General features: G+C 50.0%; 1 protein-coding gene across 44 annotated transcripts in view; it reads right to left on the minus strand.

Moving 5' to 3' along the window:
• The window catches only part of KCNMA1 (potassium calcium-activated channel subfamily M alpha 1), a 764605-nt gene that overhangs the window by 530345 nt on the left and 217039 nt on the right, over positions 1-17221 (minus strand). For all 44 annotated transcript variants that reach the window (XR_010146932.1, XR_010146930.1, XR_010146931.1 and 41 more), the window contains exon 2: positions 151-312. Coding sequence is in view for 40 of the 44 variants with exons in the window: in XM_054659718.2 (XP_054515693.1) it covers positions 151-312 (162 nt within the window). In the remaining 4 variants the exon portion in view is untranslated. The remainder of the gene's footprint in view (positions 1-150; positions 313-17221) is intronic.

Raw genomic sequence — 17221 nt, forward strand, 5'->3', positions numbered from 1 at the left:
CATGACCACGTGGGAGCACTTGCTGCTCACCCCCACCTCCCAATAGCCAGCCTCCTGCAGAAGACCCTGGGGAATATCACGTCTCATAAGCAAAGCCACCTTGGCCCAGACAGCAAGGCCTCCTGGTGTGAGAAGTGGGTGGAGACTCACCAGGACTCTGCCAGTCAGTGTCTGGGCGGATATCATCACCCCCGCCCAGTCCTTCACGGAGGTCATCCAGCCGACCTCGGCGGCCACTGCCTCCTCTTTTTCATCCACTGGTTTGAGAGTGCCATCCGCCTGGCTTGAGCCATTGTTAATCTTCTGGGCCTCCTGGCAACAGAGAGAGCAAGAGTTAAGACATAGGGAACAATGGATTTAAATAACATGCTCTACCCATAAAGAACCAGAGCCAGAAGGGGTCCCCAGCTGAGATGGAAACTAGCTTAAAGGTACAGGAGTAAAGCAGAAGGGGTAAATTATGCCTTTGATTTTTTAAAAGCCTTTATTTAAAAAAGAATATTTTCTTTATTTCCTCTTAAAATATCTTAGTGAAACAAAGAAGGATGGTATTATTCTATTCTATTTTATTTTATTTTATTTTTTGAGATGAAGTCTCACTCTGTCACCCAGGCTGGAGTGCAGTGGCGCAATCTCGGCTCTCTGCAACCTCCACCCACCAGGTGCAAGCGATTCTCATGCCTCAGCCTCCCTAGTAGCTAGAATTACAGGCGCGCAGCCACCATGCTCAGCTAATTTTTGTATTTTTAGTAGAGAGGGTTTCACCATGTTGGCCAGGCTGGTCTCAAACTCCTGACCTCAAGTGATCCGCCCACCTCAGCCTCCCAAAGTTCTGGTCTCCTCCCATTTTAAAGAAAAAGAAAATACCAAAGCAAGAGGAAACGCAATCTGTCTAAGATTAGGGCACGCTGAGGAGGGAGGAGGAAAGTGTGGGAGATGTCCTGTGGTCTTTGCCTACCCAGCCTCTATGCCCCTTTTCACAGCAGCACACACACTTTCCTTTAGGAAAATTATCTCTTCCTCTCAGTCTATGTAGTTCAAAGGGGACAGATGGCCTCACATTGGCTCCAACATTGGAGTCCTTTCTACCCCCTGCCAACAGCAATTGGGCCATTAATAATCACATGATCCATGCCAAGCCAATAAGACTCAAGCGTGGAACATTTGCAGGAAAGAATAGGAAAAGTCATCCTTCCCTGAGAATGAAGCCACTGCAGAGAAAAGTAAAAGTAATAGACTACTGATGTCATCATTTGAACACCCGGATCCAGCTGTGCCTGAAATCTACACCAGACCTTTTCAGTTACAGGAGACAATACATTCCCCTTCTGGCTTAAAATGTGCTTGAGGAAACAAGGCTGATTTCATCAGATAACTGAGCCCCACATAGGGGCCGAAACTGTAAACCTTTGCATACAGTGAGTGTTCTGCCTGGAATACTCTTCTCCCACAGAGACTTATGGCCTGCTCCCTTAAGTCTTTGCTCAAATATCTCCTTTTCAATGAAGTCTTCCCTGGCCACCTGTTTAAATTTGCAACACTTTCTTTCCAATAGCACTTTTCTGCTTTATTTTTCTCCATAGCACTTAAAACCGCTAATATACTTAATAATTCATTTACTTCTTTCACTTACTGTCTGCCTTCCCCACTGCTGCAGCCTTGGTGCCTAATAGAGTGTCTGGCACAGAGTTGGCTCAATAACCATGAATGAATGACTAGAAAGGGCTATGAGTATCAGCCCCTCATTAGCTACAAAGGCTGGGTTTAGTGTTGCCAGATAAAATACAGGATACCCAGTAAAATTTAAATTTCAGATAAACAACAAATAACTTTTTAGTATAAGTATATTCCAAATACTACATGGGACATACTTATACTAAAACCTTATTCATTATTTATCTAACAATGTACATTTAACTGGACCCCAACACAAATACCCACTGCAACTATGACTGCAGATGAAGATGTTTAAAAAGATGCCAGCAAATTATGTTCATCATTTAAAACTCTGGAATTAATTCCCAAGGCAAAGCCACACTGGGGATCATTGTGATTTGGAGTAAGGGGAAGAACCAAAGACAGTGGTGAAAAGCTTTGTCTGCAGTGACAAAGGGGGCGGGGCAGAGGGAGGCCAGGCACGTGGGAGGCAGGTGGGGAGGGTGCACTGGTGAGTCATCCTCTTGGGGACTTGGCCACGGCAGGCAGGAAGCTGGTCCCGATTCCTGCTTCTCTCCCTCTGGCTGCCTGTGGCTCAGGGAAGCTGGGGAAGAGAAAAGTGGGACCTGCAGCCCTGGATGCTAATATTTTCTTTCCAAATGTGTTAAGCCCCACAGAGCTACAATGATCCAAGAGGAGGCCCAGGAGGGGGAGGCCACAGGGCAGATGTATCTGGGGGCTGCCTGCTGACATGTGTGGGACCTGCTGCCCAAGCCTCCCAGGCCAGCCTCAGATAGGACCTGTTAGGTCTTGCCCTGGTCCCTGAGCCTCTGCCCTGTGAGACTCTGAACAGGAGGGTATTTAGGAGGATGGGGAGGCCCTGATACAGGGTCAACCATGGTAACTGAAGGTGTAGATTCGGGGGAAAATCCAGCTCTCCCACCGCTGTGGGACCTCAATAAGATGGGGACAGTACTGCCAGCCCCTCAGGCATTGTCAGGATTAAACAGTGTCCAATAGCACAAAACACAGGTTCAAACAATTATCCCAGCACCCCTTGCTTCTTCTCGTGCCACTGACACCATAAAGCAATGGTTATCACAATGAGCGGGCATCATAAGCACACCAGAGGGCTTGTTGAAACACAGTGTGCTGGGCCCATCCCAGAACCTACATTTGAACCAAGATGTCAGGCACTTCTGATGCTGCTGGGCTTGGAAGCCCACTTTGGGGACCACAGCTCCTGACTACCCTAGTATGGCTCGGTGACTGCTGAAATGAGACATGGATCTTCACCCCCAGCTCTCTCCTGGCCTCTCCCTTCACCCAAGGACAGAACCACCTGCTTGTTTCAATACTGGACATTGGTGGAGGGGTGAGGAAAAGAGGAGGGCAGGGAGATCGTCCCACATCTGAGGCTCTAGTGTTTCCTTTTGAGTCAAGCCTCCCAGGACGTTTCTGAACTGGTCCCTGGCCACCACGTGGGGACCTGGAAGACTAGCTCCCTGCTCCTCAGTCCTGGGGGCCCAAGTTCCACAGCCCCTTGGTAGACCCTGGAGAGGAGAAATCAACGTGAAAAAGGCTGGGAGGCAGGGGGGCCCTCCAGTCACAGTGGTTAACTGCATCGGTAATTCATAGCACAAGAGGTATGTGGCAGATAATGCTATTTCGCCAGCCCTCTTACCTATTGTTTTACAAGGCATTCATTATTTTAATTACTTTATGATAGGCAAGGAAAAACACAGACTAAAGGGAGATAATGCCCTTGTTATTATTTGCTTACACTAGATGTTGTGAGCTTAATTACCATGTGTGGGAAGCAGGACTGGGAGGAGTGATGGGGGAGCTATTTAAAGCCTGATGCCAGCCGGCCAGACTAGCCACCAGGTTAGCCACAGATCTTGTGCCCGGAGGAAGAGGCCCCTCTCTCCACCACTGACTTCACTCTGGCCAAAGCACCTCTTATGGGGAGCAGGCATTATAACTCCATGCTCCAAAGAAAAAGCAGAGAAGGTTCAGTAGCCTTGCTGGGAACATGCAGGGGCAGAGTCCATTATAAGAGTGTTGGCCACCATTGAACAAGCCAGAACTAGGTGCCAGCAACTAAGAATTAAGTGTTTTCTATGCATTGTCTTGCTTAAACCTTATAATACATCCAACAGGCAAGTGAAATTATTTCCATTTTACAGACAGGTTAACTAAGAGCAGGTATCTCTCAGAAAAAGGCACAGAGCCTGAGAGCTCAGGCTGGAAGCAGAGAGCCCACCTGGGCTTGTACCTGCTCCAGAACTTCCAAGCTGATGGCTGTGGCCCATCAACCCTTGAGTCTCAGCCTCTTCCGTGTAAGATGGGGACAAACATGCCGCCTCATTAAGGTGGTGGGGAAGCTGAAGCTTGGCACAGTCCCGGGCACACAGTGGTTACAGCTGCCCTGATGAAGCACCCACTGATGGGGCTGGGGCCTCTAAGAGTAATCCACTGAAGCTGCACCACTTTCATCAACCAGTGGCCCTGGGAGGCACACTGGCCAGAGTGAACCTTTAATAAATAATCACAGAATGGAGGATAAGGAGGTGCAGGTTCTAACACTGTTATCCTCCAATGAGCAAGGAGTCCCTATAAGGTAAGGTGCTGTGACTCCTGCAGGGTTTCTAGTAGGCGCTGTGTGACCGCCATCCAGGACAGCTGGGGCAGGGATTCCCGCACAGGGTGGACCCCAGACCCAGTGACATCTCAGACCCCTTCTGACTCGCCCCATTAGATCAACCTCCCATTTTTAAGATGAGAAGGCTGAGGACCAGGGAGAGGCTGCCTCCTGAGTCCCAGCATTCTGTTCTTGCTCCTGGCCCCACAGGACACTGCCTCACAGGGGAACAAATGGTTTGTTCCAAATAGCAAAGGGGATATGCAGCCACGCCCAAACCTTCCACCTCCCACTGCAGAGGACCCTGTCCTTACACAGGAAGCACTTCCGAGTAGGGGCAGCCCGATGTCAGTCAGGAAATCACTGTGTGCGTGTGCTCACACATGTGTGTGGGCATGTGTGTGTGTGTATGTGTGTGCATGTGTGAGTGTGTGCATGTGTGTGCACGTGTGAGAGTGTGTGCCTGTGTGTGCGTTTGTGTGCACGTGTGAGTGTGTACGTGTGAGTGTGTGCATGTGTGTGCATGTCTGAGAATGTGTGCGTGTGTGTGCATGTGTGTGTGCATCTGTGCGTGTGCTCACACATGCGTGTGTGTGTCTGTGTGTGTAAGGGAGAGAAACCCCACTGGCTGCAGCCTCCAGCTACCCCAGCTTCAGGAGGACAGGCCACCAGATCTTCTGAAATGCAAGAAAAGATGCCTTGGGAAAAGAAAGGAACATGGAGGGAAGAACAGGGAGAAAAATGAGAGGTGAGGCCATCGCGTGGGGAGGCCATCTCAGAAAGAGGAGGTCCTGCAGGAGCCCTCCCCCTGCCCTTGGCAGCTCCCTGAGAAAGGGATTCGGCCTTGCACTGGAGGCCACTCTTGATCTGCCTCCAACCCTGCCCTCTCTCCCCACTAGAGCCTTGTGTAAAGCAGGCCACAGCTACCTCTCAGTGGCAACAGTGACATCTAATTTCAGTGCCCACATCAGAAGGTGGGCAGGAATTCAGGGCAAGGGTGCAGGCACAGGAGGCAGGGAACACCAGAGAGAAGAGTGGCCACAGTCCCCTCCCAACACCCACCCTACCAGGCAACCTCTCACGGGGCTGTGCCCAGCCTTACACCCTCACCCCTTTCTATGCCTTCTCCCCATTCCCTTTAGTGGTGTTCCCCACGATGACTTTCTGTTGACATGGCCGCAGAGGGGCTCACCCTTCCTATGTCACTTGGGGCCAAGGGCCTGACTGGACCCCATCACCTGGTGCTCAAGATACAAACCTCATCTGATGCATTTGGGCATTTCCCGCTGAATCACAAGATCAAAGACCAAAGCTTGAGAAGGGACCTTAGCAATTCCTGAGGATCCCCACCACCACCCAACTACCACACACACAGTGTACAGATGAGAAAACTGAGGCCCAGAGGGAAAGCCACAAGCTCAGGGCCACCCAGCCCAGCCAGGTGACCACCGGGCCAGGAAGCAAGCCCCAGTTGCTCTGTTTCCCTTATTTCTTGTTGCCTCCCCGATAAGACAATTGCTCCAAATCTAGCCCAAGTGACAGTCACTCTGCTGCCCCAGCCTGGAACCTGGAGTTCAGGGTGTTCCTAGGACTGGCAGAAGGCTCCACCTGGCCTGGTACTGGGTTCAGGTGTGAGGGTCACGACAAGGGCTAATCCTGCTTGTCTTCAAAGGGCCCAGCCTTCCCCAGACACGGCAGCTGCTCTGGTCTAGCACAGGAGAGCAAGCTTGTGCTAATCCTAGGACCCCACAGCCCCAACCCTCAGATTTGGCTGTCTCCGTCTCTCATCCTTGCTGAATTAGACCCAGTATACTGGGACTCTCAGGTCTGTGGTGTGGCAGGAAGAACTATGAAAATCAAAAGATACTCTGGACCAAGTCCAGCTTTTCTGGGTGGCCTCCAGCAAGTCATGTCATTCCTCAAACCCTCCATATTCTCTTCTATGAACAGGGATGAGTCCTGCCTTGTCACCCTGCCTGATTCTTGCAGGAGCCCTAATCTGGTAACAGAGCATTACCTTTCTGAAAGCAACTGCTTTACAAACGGCAGGCAAGTGGAGTCACTGTCCTCTGGTTCTGGGCAGGAAGCAGGGCTGCTCTGGAGAAAGAAGTCCTGTGCCACAAAGCCAGAGGCCTCACAGAACGCAGGGCTCAACACTCAGATTCCTACCCAGCTGCAACTTGCAGGGCAGGTCCCCCGTTGTCACCCTGCACCCTAACAGGATGTCAAATTGCCAAGTCTCAGCAGGTGACCTGTCATGCTGGGCACACCCTCCCTGACAGGGTGAGCTGCTGCCACACCTGCTCTCACCCGGTTGGACTCTCTCACCCCCAGGCACACTCCTGACACCTGTCAAGCTGAACCAGGCACCAAGGTCACTGCAGGCACCACACCTGCTGGATGACTGCCTCAGGCATGAGAAGCTGGCTGGGCCCGCCTTGAGGGGATCCCAGGGCCCCTCCCTGCTGCCTGCCTAGAGCCAAGCCTTGAAGCTCCAAGTCTGCCTCGGGTTTAACTACGTGTCAGTTCTTTGGACACTGGTTCCTCATCCAGGATCTGGGAAGTCGTTTAGGCAAAGGCCATCTGGGAAGAAAAATACTTTTCAAAAATGTAACTGAAATCATGTCACTGTTGTACCCAACACCCTCCTATGGCTTCTTGGCCCATTCAGAGGACAAGTGAAGTCTTCACACCCAATCAGCCCCACTCGTGCCTGTCATCCTGCGAGTCTGCCGCTCACTAGCTCCACTTCAGATGCAATGGCCTCCTCATGCTGCCAGGACATTCCAGACCCAGTCCCGTCTCAGGGCTGTCTGCACTGGCCTCTGCCTCTGCTCCAGAGATCCCCGTGGCTGCACCCTCATTTCTCTCGAGTTTTGGTTCACATCCTCACTTTGTCCATGAGCTCTCCACCTCATCCCAACCTCTCCCTGTCTGTGCTGTCTTCTCCAGAGTGTGTCTGCCACCTGCTTCCTTTACTTCATCATTGTGTACTGTCTGCAAGCTGCATGAGGGAAAGAGTTTTTGTCTGTTTCTTTTTGTTTTGTTTGTTTTGTTTTAGACAGAGTCTTTCTCTGTCACCCAGGCTGGAGTGCAGTGGCGTGATCTCGGCTCACTGCAACCTCTGCCTCTTGGGTTCAAGCGATTCTCCTGTCTCAGCTTCCTGAGTGCTAGGAGTACAGGCATGTGCCATCACACCTGTTTAGTTTTTGCATTTTTAGTAGAGATGGGGGTTTCACCATGTCTGTTTCATTTATGGCTGTATCTTCAATATTGAATCCCTGTGAGCTCAGAGTAAGCACCTGACAAATCTTGGTGGGTGGGAGGGAAGGAAGGAGTGGGGGAAGGAGGAGAGGAGGGAAGAGAGCTACAGCAAATGGAAAGTCAGTTCTTACCATGCACAATCTAGAATAGATATTACTAGTAAATAGTACTACTAACAATAATTATACTATCGACTACTGTTTTTTAGCATGATCATAGTAACTCTATGAGGTTGGTACTAATGTCCTCCATTGACAGATGAGAGGTTAAGTAGCTGGCCCAGGAAGACATAGTGCGAATTTAAATCCAGCTGTCTGATGCCAAAAAGGGACACGTACCCATCCTGCTGCCCTCCCGGGAACAGTGTGAGCAGCAGATGGGAGAATGCATGTGCAAGGATTATTGGCTGCTGCAAAGTGCCCACGAAAGGTTTATTAACATGAAGAGCACTCAATTCATCCCACTTCTGGGTACTGCTTGTACCATCACGACCCTTCTTCCAGGGCCCTGTGCCTATGGAGGGCAGTTCCATCAAGGACAGAGAAACACAGTTCCTTTCTCTGCCAAGAACCTGCCCGGAACCATAAATTCACCCTTCGTGGAGCAGAGCATCACATTGGAAATGAGCGTGGCCAAGCTGACGGGCTGTGAAGCCCTCCTGCTAAGAACCACGGTTCTCTATGCAGATGCTGCTAAAGGAAGGTTTGGCTTCCTCCCTCACCATGCGTATCCTTGGAGTCCTTAGCACGCTCTGCCCAGCGGTCTCCAGCACTAAGAGGCTGAGCTCTGCAGGGCCTGACGCACCTGAGTGGGAGGTAGGGTTCTGACAGGGAACAGGAGAGATCAGGTTAGCACAAAACCATCTCCCCTAGCCCTTTTGGGACCAGAGTAGGGGCTGGGAAGCCCCTCTCATCCCTGGAAGCTGGATGTTCTGCCCAGCACCCTGGAACCATGGGATAGTCCCAGGATGCTTGACCCCCCAGAGGGCTGTGAGAGAAGGAAGGGCCTCATGCCTCACAGCCCCTTTGTCCTCAAATTTTCCTGGTCAACATCAGAAGGCCGTTTCCCCTGAGCCTTCACTGATGGACTGCGCTCTGAGTTACTCATTCCATCTTCCAGGAGCCCCACCCCACCCTCTCCCTGGCCACTCCATTGCCCCATCTCCTCTCGTCTGTTGAAACTGACCCAGCAGCCCCACATGCTGCTGTCCTCAACTGGGCACAATGCAGAAGGGCTCCTTCTCTCCTACCAGAGGGTGGGGGCAGGGGGAAGCCTTCTGGACCAGAAGCTATGAAGCCAGGCACTGGCTGTGAGCCCTGGGCCAGTCACCTAATCTCTCTGAGAAGAGTCCCTATCTGGGAGATGAGAGGGGGTGGTGAGTTAAATCCACAGTTTTCTGTACCTTGAAGCCCAGCATTGTGAGGTGCCCCAGGGGGGCTGGTTACCAAGGGAGGGCAGAGGAGGCAGGGCCCCGGACCCCACGGAAATAAAAGCACCTCTGCATTGAGCAATTTCACCTATTATCGTTCTGTGCTAGACTGCATCTGAGTGAAGGGATTTTCTGGGGAAAAACATTAGAAATCCCCTGAGTAAAAGTCCATAGGCCCATGTTAGCTTTTTTTTTTTTTTTTTTTTTGAGAAAGAGTCTCGCTCTGTTGCCCAGGCTGGAGTACAGTGGCGTGATCTCAGCTCACTGCAATTTCTGCCTCCCAGGTTCAAGTGATTCTTGTGCCTCAGCCTCCCTAGTAGCTGGGATTACAGGCGTGTGTCATCATACCCGGCTAATTTTTGTATTTTTAGTACAGACAGGGTTTCACCATGTTGGCCAGGCTGGTCTCAAACTTCTGACCTCAAGTGATCCACCTGCCTCAGCCTCCCAAAGTGCTAGGATTTACAGGAGTGAGCCACCTCGCCCGGCCCCATGTTAGCTTTTTAAAAAATGCTTTATTTCATGACAATAACTATGACATCCTATGGCACAGTTTGGCCTAAGATCCAGAAGTGTCTGAACCTCAATACCTTAGGAAGCCCTGGGGCTGCTGGTCCCTCCCTGCGGGCTGCTCTCCTCTCCTTTGCCTCAGGTTTTCACCAGCCCTGAATGCTGGGGCTGGGTCTTCTGTGTCCCCTCTCCCATGCCAAAGAGGAAATCCACCCAGCAACCTCTTTCACCTCCTGGGCGGGTTTCCCAGCCACGGGCATTCTCCCAGGTACCAATAATCCTGCATATTAGGGTATTAGGCAGATTACCCAAAGCAGCTCAAGCAAATCAAGCATAGCATGGGCACCACCAGCTGGGGTTTTCATGGCAAGAGTTCTGCAAAGGGAATGGATGGAGGAGGTGGTTACTCTGAGACTCAAGGACCAGAGAAATAGGGCAACAGGGGACCCAGGTCTTTCCTAGAGCTGGTGTCAGGAGTGGCAGAGTTCACTTCTGCCCCTGGGAAGTTGCATAGTCCAACCTCTCCCTGGCTGCCATCACTTCTCCTGCTCTGCACCCCGGAGACTCTGCACCAGCAGGGCTTAAGACATTTGCACTGATTAATTCACCTAGCAGTTACTGTGTTTGCTAACTGTGGGCTGTACCTTTAGGGAAGGGACACACTGTCCACAGATTCAGGCAACAGGAACTTATAAAGAAGCTGGGACCTAACCGATTGCCCCGAGCTGTCAGAAAGCCCTGTGAGTTTACTGGGTGTCTCAGCTGGACCTACAGTGCTCCACCATTGAGGCATTTTTAGCCATTGCTTTCTGGGTGCACTGTCCAGATTCTCGCTCTTAGAAGCACCCCTGCGCTGGGTGTGAACAACTACTCTTTGGAAGTCTTCATGGTAGAAAAAGGCCAGGTGACCTTTAACAAGTCCTTACCATCTTGTGCCTCAGGTTTCTTTGTCTCAAATGCAGGGAGCCATGTAAACACTCCCCAAGGTCTGTCCAGCTCTAAACTGTCTGACCCGGAGGCCTGGATTGTTAAGTCCCTTACTTTGCACGCACTGTCTCAGCTCTGTAACCCTGGGCAAGTCAATCAAGCATCATTTCCCTCCCCCGGGAAATGCTGCAGGACAGATTCCTTTTCAGCTCTTCTCAGAGCCAGGTTCAAAGCTGCTCTCCCATTCCCTGAGGACCAAGGGGGTCAACTGGCGCTCAGGAGATCACTGATCCCCTCTTACATCTACTGTGTTCTGTCCTTGGTGATTTTACACCAACTTAATCTTCACAACAAGCCTGCAAGATAGGAATGTTTTTTCTTTTTTTCTTTTTTCTTTTTCTTTTTCTTTTGAGACAGTCTCACTCTGTCACGCAGGATGGAGTGCAGTGATGCAATCTCAGCTCACTGCAGCCTCCACCTCCCAGGTTCAAGCGATTCTCCTCCTCAGTCTCCCAGGTAGCTGGGATTACAGGCACCCACCACCATGCTCCAGTAATTTTTTTTTTTCCTAGTAAGATGGGGTTTCAACATGTTGGATAGGCTGGTCTGGAACTCCTGACCTCAAGTGATCTGCCCGCCTTAGCCTCCCAAAGTGCTGGGATTACAGGCGTGAGCCACCACGCCTGGCTGCAAGGTAGGAATGTCATGAGGCTCAGAGAGGTTGGGTAATTTTCCAAGATTACCCATCTTGTAAGTGGCAGAGCTGAAATTTCAATCTAGTCCATTCTAACTCTGAAGGCCATATTTTTTCTCTCTATTCCACACTGTCTTGGGATAGGTCCAATGTACAAGAACAGAGATGGAATCTCCATATAAAATTCTGTTTACTACTACTACTGAAACAACCATCTCACAACCTATGGCTTCTAAGTAACAAAATCCTGTAGTACAGACATCTAAATTCAGTTATAATCCACTATGTATGGACAGAGAATTGGAGAAATGGGCTAGGGGACGGGGATCCAACTTGGGAATACAATGCTCATTAGACATTAGATATGTTCTCAAACGGCCACATATGCTGCCTAAAATTAGTAAGGCAACCTCCAAACTTTCAGGGCTAATACATACATCCTGGCCAATGTGCCATATTTGTAAAATAACAATCTCCTTCTCTTTCAATTAGCTTAATAAAATTGGAAAATATAAGTGACAGTCCAGAGTCCACTATCAGAGCCATAGAGACTTTGAATTGGATTAGTAGAGTCCTCAGCCAGGATGACCCTGGCAGGGTCCAAGACAGCCTGCTGTCCATCAGAGACTCGGAGACTCAGCTGCCAGTCTGCAGGGCAGCCCATCCTGCCCCAGAAGCTCAGCTCAAGACCTGCCCAGACAAGAAAACTGTGGCAGGGGCCCAGCAGGAAGGCAAAAATTACATTTGTTTCTCATCAGGGCAGACTGGGATATGGATAACCAAACACACAGGAAATCCCAAACCCTCATGTTCATAAAAGAAGGCAGAAATCTTCATGCCAAGTTAACTTTTACCAGAGGGAGCCCATTGCCATCCTGTAGACCAGGAGGAGGATCCAGCCCCCAAGGAGCCTCACTCTCCTCAGCAAAGGCTCCTGCAGGTGGCTCACAGGTGCTCTGTTCCCATGGGTCCTGCATGGCCACAGGGCAGTGCTGCCCCTGATGTGGAATGGAATGAAAAGCCTCAGTACAGCGCACTGTGTGTGTCAGTGGAAGACAACTGATGAAGGGCCTCTCCCAGGAAGAACTGTCCTTTTCTTTGACATTATGTCGTTACTCCTTTGTTGGGTATTAACAGGTCCTTTTAATGAAATGACAATGGTGGCAGAGCTGGCATTTGACAGTTTCTTTTTTTATGTTTTTGCTTGTCAAAATAAAAAGCTGGTGGCCTTGTGATATTGTGTTTTATAAAAATTCATTGATTATCCCACAAAAAGTCTAGGAACCACTCCCCTAGCCCAAATGCCTCATTCTACAGGCAGGAAATTTAAGGCCCCAATATTCCACTCATAGTGGCCAGGTTCCCCTTGAAAAATATGGCTTTCAGACTTCAGGGGCCCAGGGTGTGTCTGTCACACTAGCCAGAGGCAGCCTTGGGGCCAGGAAAGGTAGGATCTGAGGGATGGAGGCATGGTCTCTCAGGGCTGGAGGAGCTCTGCAAGCTGCTGGCCCACACAATAGGGGAAAGGGGAAGGCAAGCATTTTCAGAGCTCAGGGCCATACCAACCGCCTGAGCTCCTGGCATCTAATGCCCTCACTACCACTACTGCAGGAAATGCACAGAACTATAACAACCTCCCGGGAAATACTACAAGTGTTACCGTGGCCCCAAGCCACCACCCAAGGGGCAACTGGGAAGAAAGTATTCAACCACAGATAGCAGATAGGATGAATTGTTTATGGTTGAATATTCCCTTCAGAGTCAACAAAGGACTCCAAGCAATTTGGAGTAAAAAGATGAGTAACCTGAGAGCAATATAAGTCACAGCCCAGTGCCCCACATGGAATGAAACACGATCATCCCCTTCGCTGCTGTTCTTTGCTTCCCACCACTACCACCTTCATCACACACGTGTGCTTATTCTCTAGCAGTCAGGGCAGAGTCTGCCTGATTTGCCCACTCCACATCCTCAGAGCCTGAACAGCACCTAGCACACGGTGAGCATTTCACAGTGCACTGAAATAATAAATGAAGAAATTCTGTTTTTTGTTCTGTCCTGCTTTGTTTTCGCTCTTCGCTCATATCTTCTGGAATCTCAAAAATCCTGCCAAGTCCACAATGCCCAAAGCATAGAAGTCAAACTCCTCAAGACCTGATCTTCAAGGCCTGGAGCTGAGGCTGCCGGCTGCCCTCCCCACTCGTCACTGACCTGCTCTTCCACCTGACTTCTCGGCTATGACTTGGTCCTCCTGACTGCCACACCTCCGTGCTGGCTGTCCCCACTCCTGGGATGCTCTCCCCATTGCTCCCCACCCATCTTCATCCTCCCTGATCAAATCCCAGAGGTGCAGTGAAGTTCTCCTTCCTGGCTAGATCTCCCCGAAGCTCTCCCTGTCCTGTCTCCAGCGCCCACATCTGCTCCCCCAATTCCACATGGGACAGGTACTTAGCTGTCTTTTGGTCCATGCATGTTGCATTGCCCCAGTTAGCCTGGACAATCCTTGAAGGCAAGGCCTATATACTTTTCATGCCCAAAGTGTTTGGCATACAGCAATGTGGTTAACAGACACGTACCGATTGAGTAAATTAAATCTCTGCTCAGCGGGCACTGGAAAAGCAAGAGCTTTCCAAGGCATCACTGACATCCGGGTAAACCAGGCCAGTTTCCATGACTTGAAGCTTAAACTGGGGGTTGGCTCCTAACTGCTGTTCCTCAGGGCAGCTACATTTTCAAATACAAACACTAAATCTCAAATGAGATCAGATGACATGGAGCTTCTGAGAGGCACATGCCCCACCAGGCATGTCAGTCAAAAGAAAGATGAATGTTCTTGTTTACAAAAGGATTTGTCCCATGCCAGGAAAATTTCCACCATGATTTAGGACCTAATCCAGTCTGTGCCTATAGACCTCACCAACTGAACATGTTCCTGCTTCTTCCATTTGCTGAACTTGGATGGGGCTTGGCTTCGGGTCAAAAGAGCTGTCCCAGTTAGGTCGTCGGACAGCCTTTCTCCACACTTAAGATGACCCCCATTCAGGAAACCAAGGGCTAGCAAGACAGACAGACTTTGGGAGGCAGAAAGATGGCCAGGTTACCAGGCATACAGCGGCAGTCAGGATCTACCACTCCGAGCACAGCCCAGCCTGAGGAACCAGGCTCCCAGAGCTGCCCTGCTCCCTGGACTCTGCCTCTGACCTCACCCCTTGGAAGAACTGGCTGGGTTCCAAAACTTCAGCCTCTATGTCCCTGGGTTCCCACACACCCTAGTTTGGATCTAGGTCTCCAACACAGCAGCCAAACACAAGAGAGTCCAGAGCAGTTGCTAATGTGAAATAAAAACAATTCAACAGCCCAGGGAAAGGAGACAGGACTTCTTTTTCCATTGGATTCAGAGAACTCCTTCTTCTTTTCCTTCTCGATCCCTAATGGGAGTTAAGGATGGCAAGCGCCTGGCCCTGCAAAGCCTCAACTCTCTACTTGGCTCGCCTCAACCCATCAATCTTCTCTCCATGGCCTGGGACCCCTCCAACCCTGGACGTCGAGAGAGACTCGGCAGCTGTGAGAACCTTCTTTCTCAAGTAAGGTTTTTTTCCAAAATTATATCAGGTTTCCTTCTACCCCAGCTTGTCAGTGGGGGACTCTTTTGCCTAACATGGTTGAGGAATGTCTTAGAAACTGGTGTGATTCAATCTGGCTTCTGATGAGGTTTTCCACCCAGACAGAGCTCACCGAGTGTCTGGAAGCGTTGGTTCCCTACACCCAGGGGCATCCACACCCTGTCCCCATCAGGGGAGGGGAATGGGGACAGTGAGGAGGATACCCTTGACAAAGTGGCTGGTCCAGCCCTACGATGAAGTGAGGAGGATACCCTTGACAAAGTGGCTGGTCCAGCCCTACGATGAAGTTGGATCCAGAAAAAGAGCCAAGAGGAAGCCAAAAGGACTTGCCCACACACTTGCATCCACGGGGGCCTCCCTCCTACCATGTCCCCTCTTCCCCCCAACTTTCTAAATTGGTGAATCTACTTGCAACACACCCAGTATAAATAATTGAAGAGCTCCCGATGGAAGTGGCTCAATAATTGAAATCTCAAAAGGCACACACCTTTCTTTTAGAAGAGAGGGCCACCTCATTCAGACTTCTCCAGGGGAAGTCGTTCTTCCCCTCATTCCTTTTCAGACTGGCCTCCTTCTACAAATACAGATTTTAACCAGAGGGTAATTGTTAGAAGGTGCAGTTTGCAAAAATGTCAGTAACCTGAATGCCAAGTTTACTAATGAATTGTGACTAAGCTGTTAGTGCTGCCACACTCTCACCTGAAGACCCACAATCTCCCCTGGACAGAGGGAAACAGGCTGTCCCTCTGTTACTGCTCAGCTACTGCACTGAGGTGGGGTGGCACCAGGGGGGCTGGCATGAAGGTCACATGAGGGGAGAGTTCCTTTTACATCTCAGAAGTCTCTTATTATAAGGATCTGCCAACTGCAAGGAGAGAAGAGCCCTGCAGAGCGGGGGGACCTGCCAGAGCGCTGCAGGCATCAACTTTGCTGGCATCTTGGAAAGACGCCCCACGTCTCCATAACAACTAACCATCCAGCCCTTAGCACTGACAGGGAGGGAGACCTTTTTTGGAGGGGCAGATCCAGAAGAAAGGTCAGGTGGTTACCTGAATCCCAAGTCTCTGTTTTGTTTTGTTTTGTTTTTCTCCTTTTGCAGCTGTTTTTCTTACTAGAAGCTAGGCAGACAGAGTTGTTACTCAAATTTCTTGAACTTGAGACATCAAAGGTGAGACGCCAGCCAAGGAGAAGGGATGGTCAGGGAAGCTTCTGGGGATACCGTCAGTATTTTATTTTTTGAACTCAGTGGTAGTGACACAAATTTTCTATAATAATTTGCTATTTTGTAATTTTTCATTTTATAGACTTTTCTGTCTATACTATTTTTTTAAAGTCTTTAAAAAATAAATTGGGCAAACTGCTCTTCAGGGACCCATCGTCATTGCCAGCATTTATTAAGTATCTTCTGGCACAGGACAGAAATCAGTCTGCAAATCACCCTGTGTCACAGCCCTGGAAAGCAGGACTGAGAACCAGAAAACTTCAGTGGAAGTCATTGGTCCCAGTGGCCAAAGCACCAAACTGAAGGAGAAAGTGAAGAGGTCAGGGGCAATCACAACAAGTCATAGGATCAATGGGCTAGAGGCCCCAGAGGACTTGTTGATGCAGTTTGCTGTTATCCCAGCTTTAGAGCTCTGCCTATAAACAAAGTCATAGAGAGGGGAATGTGATTCATGATTTGTACCTGCCTTGGAAGGGCCTGAAGTGAATTGGGGTACGCAGGGCCCTGGCCATCAGTGAAAGAGTGGGTCTTCCGCTGCCCTGCTGATCCATTGCTGAGGGTAACTCATGGTCCCAGCACAGCCTTCACTGAACTGTCAGGCACATGAAGCAATCAGGAGTCTAGATTGAGTTTCCAAAACAGGAGCACCTCTTTACTCTCTGTAACCTCCACTGATGGCTCATGCCAGCCACATGGCTCCCCTAGCCTCCCCTGCACCCGCCAGAGGCTGTTAATAGACCTGTCATTGTGCTCATGTTGGATTAATGACCACTGTCCTCCTTCCCAAATCCTACACATTGTTTAAGAGAAAGTCTAAATGCTGCCTCTGCCATGAAGCCTCCCCAGACCTCTTCAGTAGAGCTAACGTCTCCAGGGCTGTTTGCTCAATACTTCCTTTCAGGTATCAGTCCCCTCAGATATCACTTGTTTCTCTGCTTATCAGTCCTCATTACATTCTAGTCCAGTGGCTACATCCATCAGTCTCCCAGCTAAGAACCTGAGGTCAGGAGCCAGGGCTTATTAATTCTTATATTTCATAGTATCTAGCACTGGGCCTGGTGGATTTATAGCAGGTGTGCAACAAACAATCAATATTTATTAATATATCAGGGTCCAAGAGCACAGACCCAGTAACCAGGAAAGAAGGTTCTTTAGGTTGTCAGAGAACACAAAGGGCCTGGCAGGAGGGAGGCCAAGCATCACAGAGAAACTTCACCTTTCAAATCTACCCACTTCTCTCCATCTCAGCTTCTC

The sequence above is a fragment of the Pan troglodytes genome, chromosome 8 (genome assembly GCF_028858775.2).
Source record: "Pan troglodytes isolate AG18354 chromosome 8, NHGRI_mPanTro3-v2.0_pri, whole genome shotgun sequence".
In the NCBI taxonomy this organism is placed as follows: domain Eukaryota; kingdom Metazoa; phylum Chordata; class Mammalia; order Primates; family Hominidae; genus Pan; species Pan troglodytes.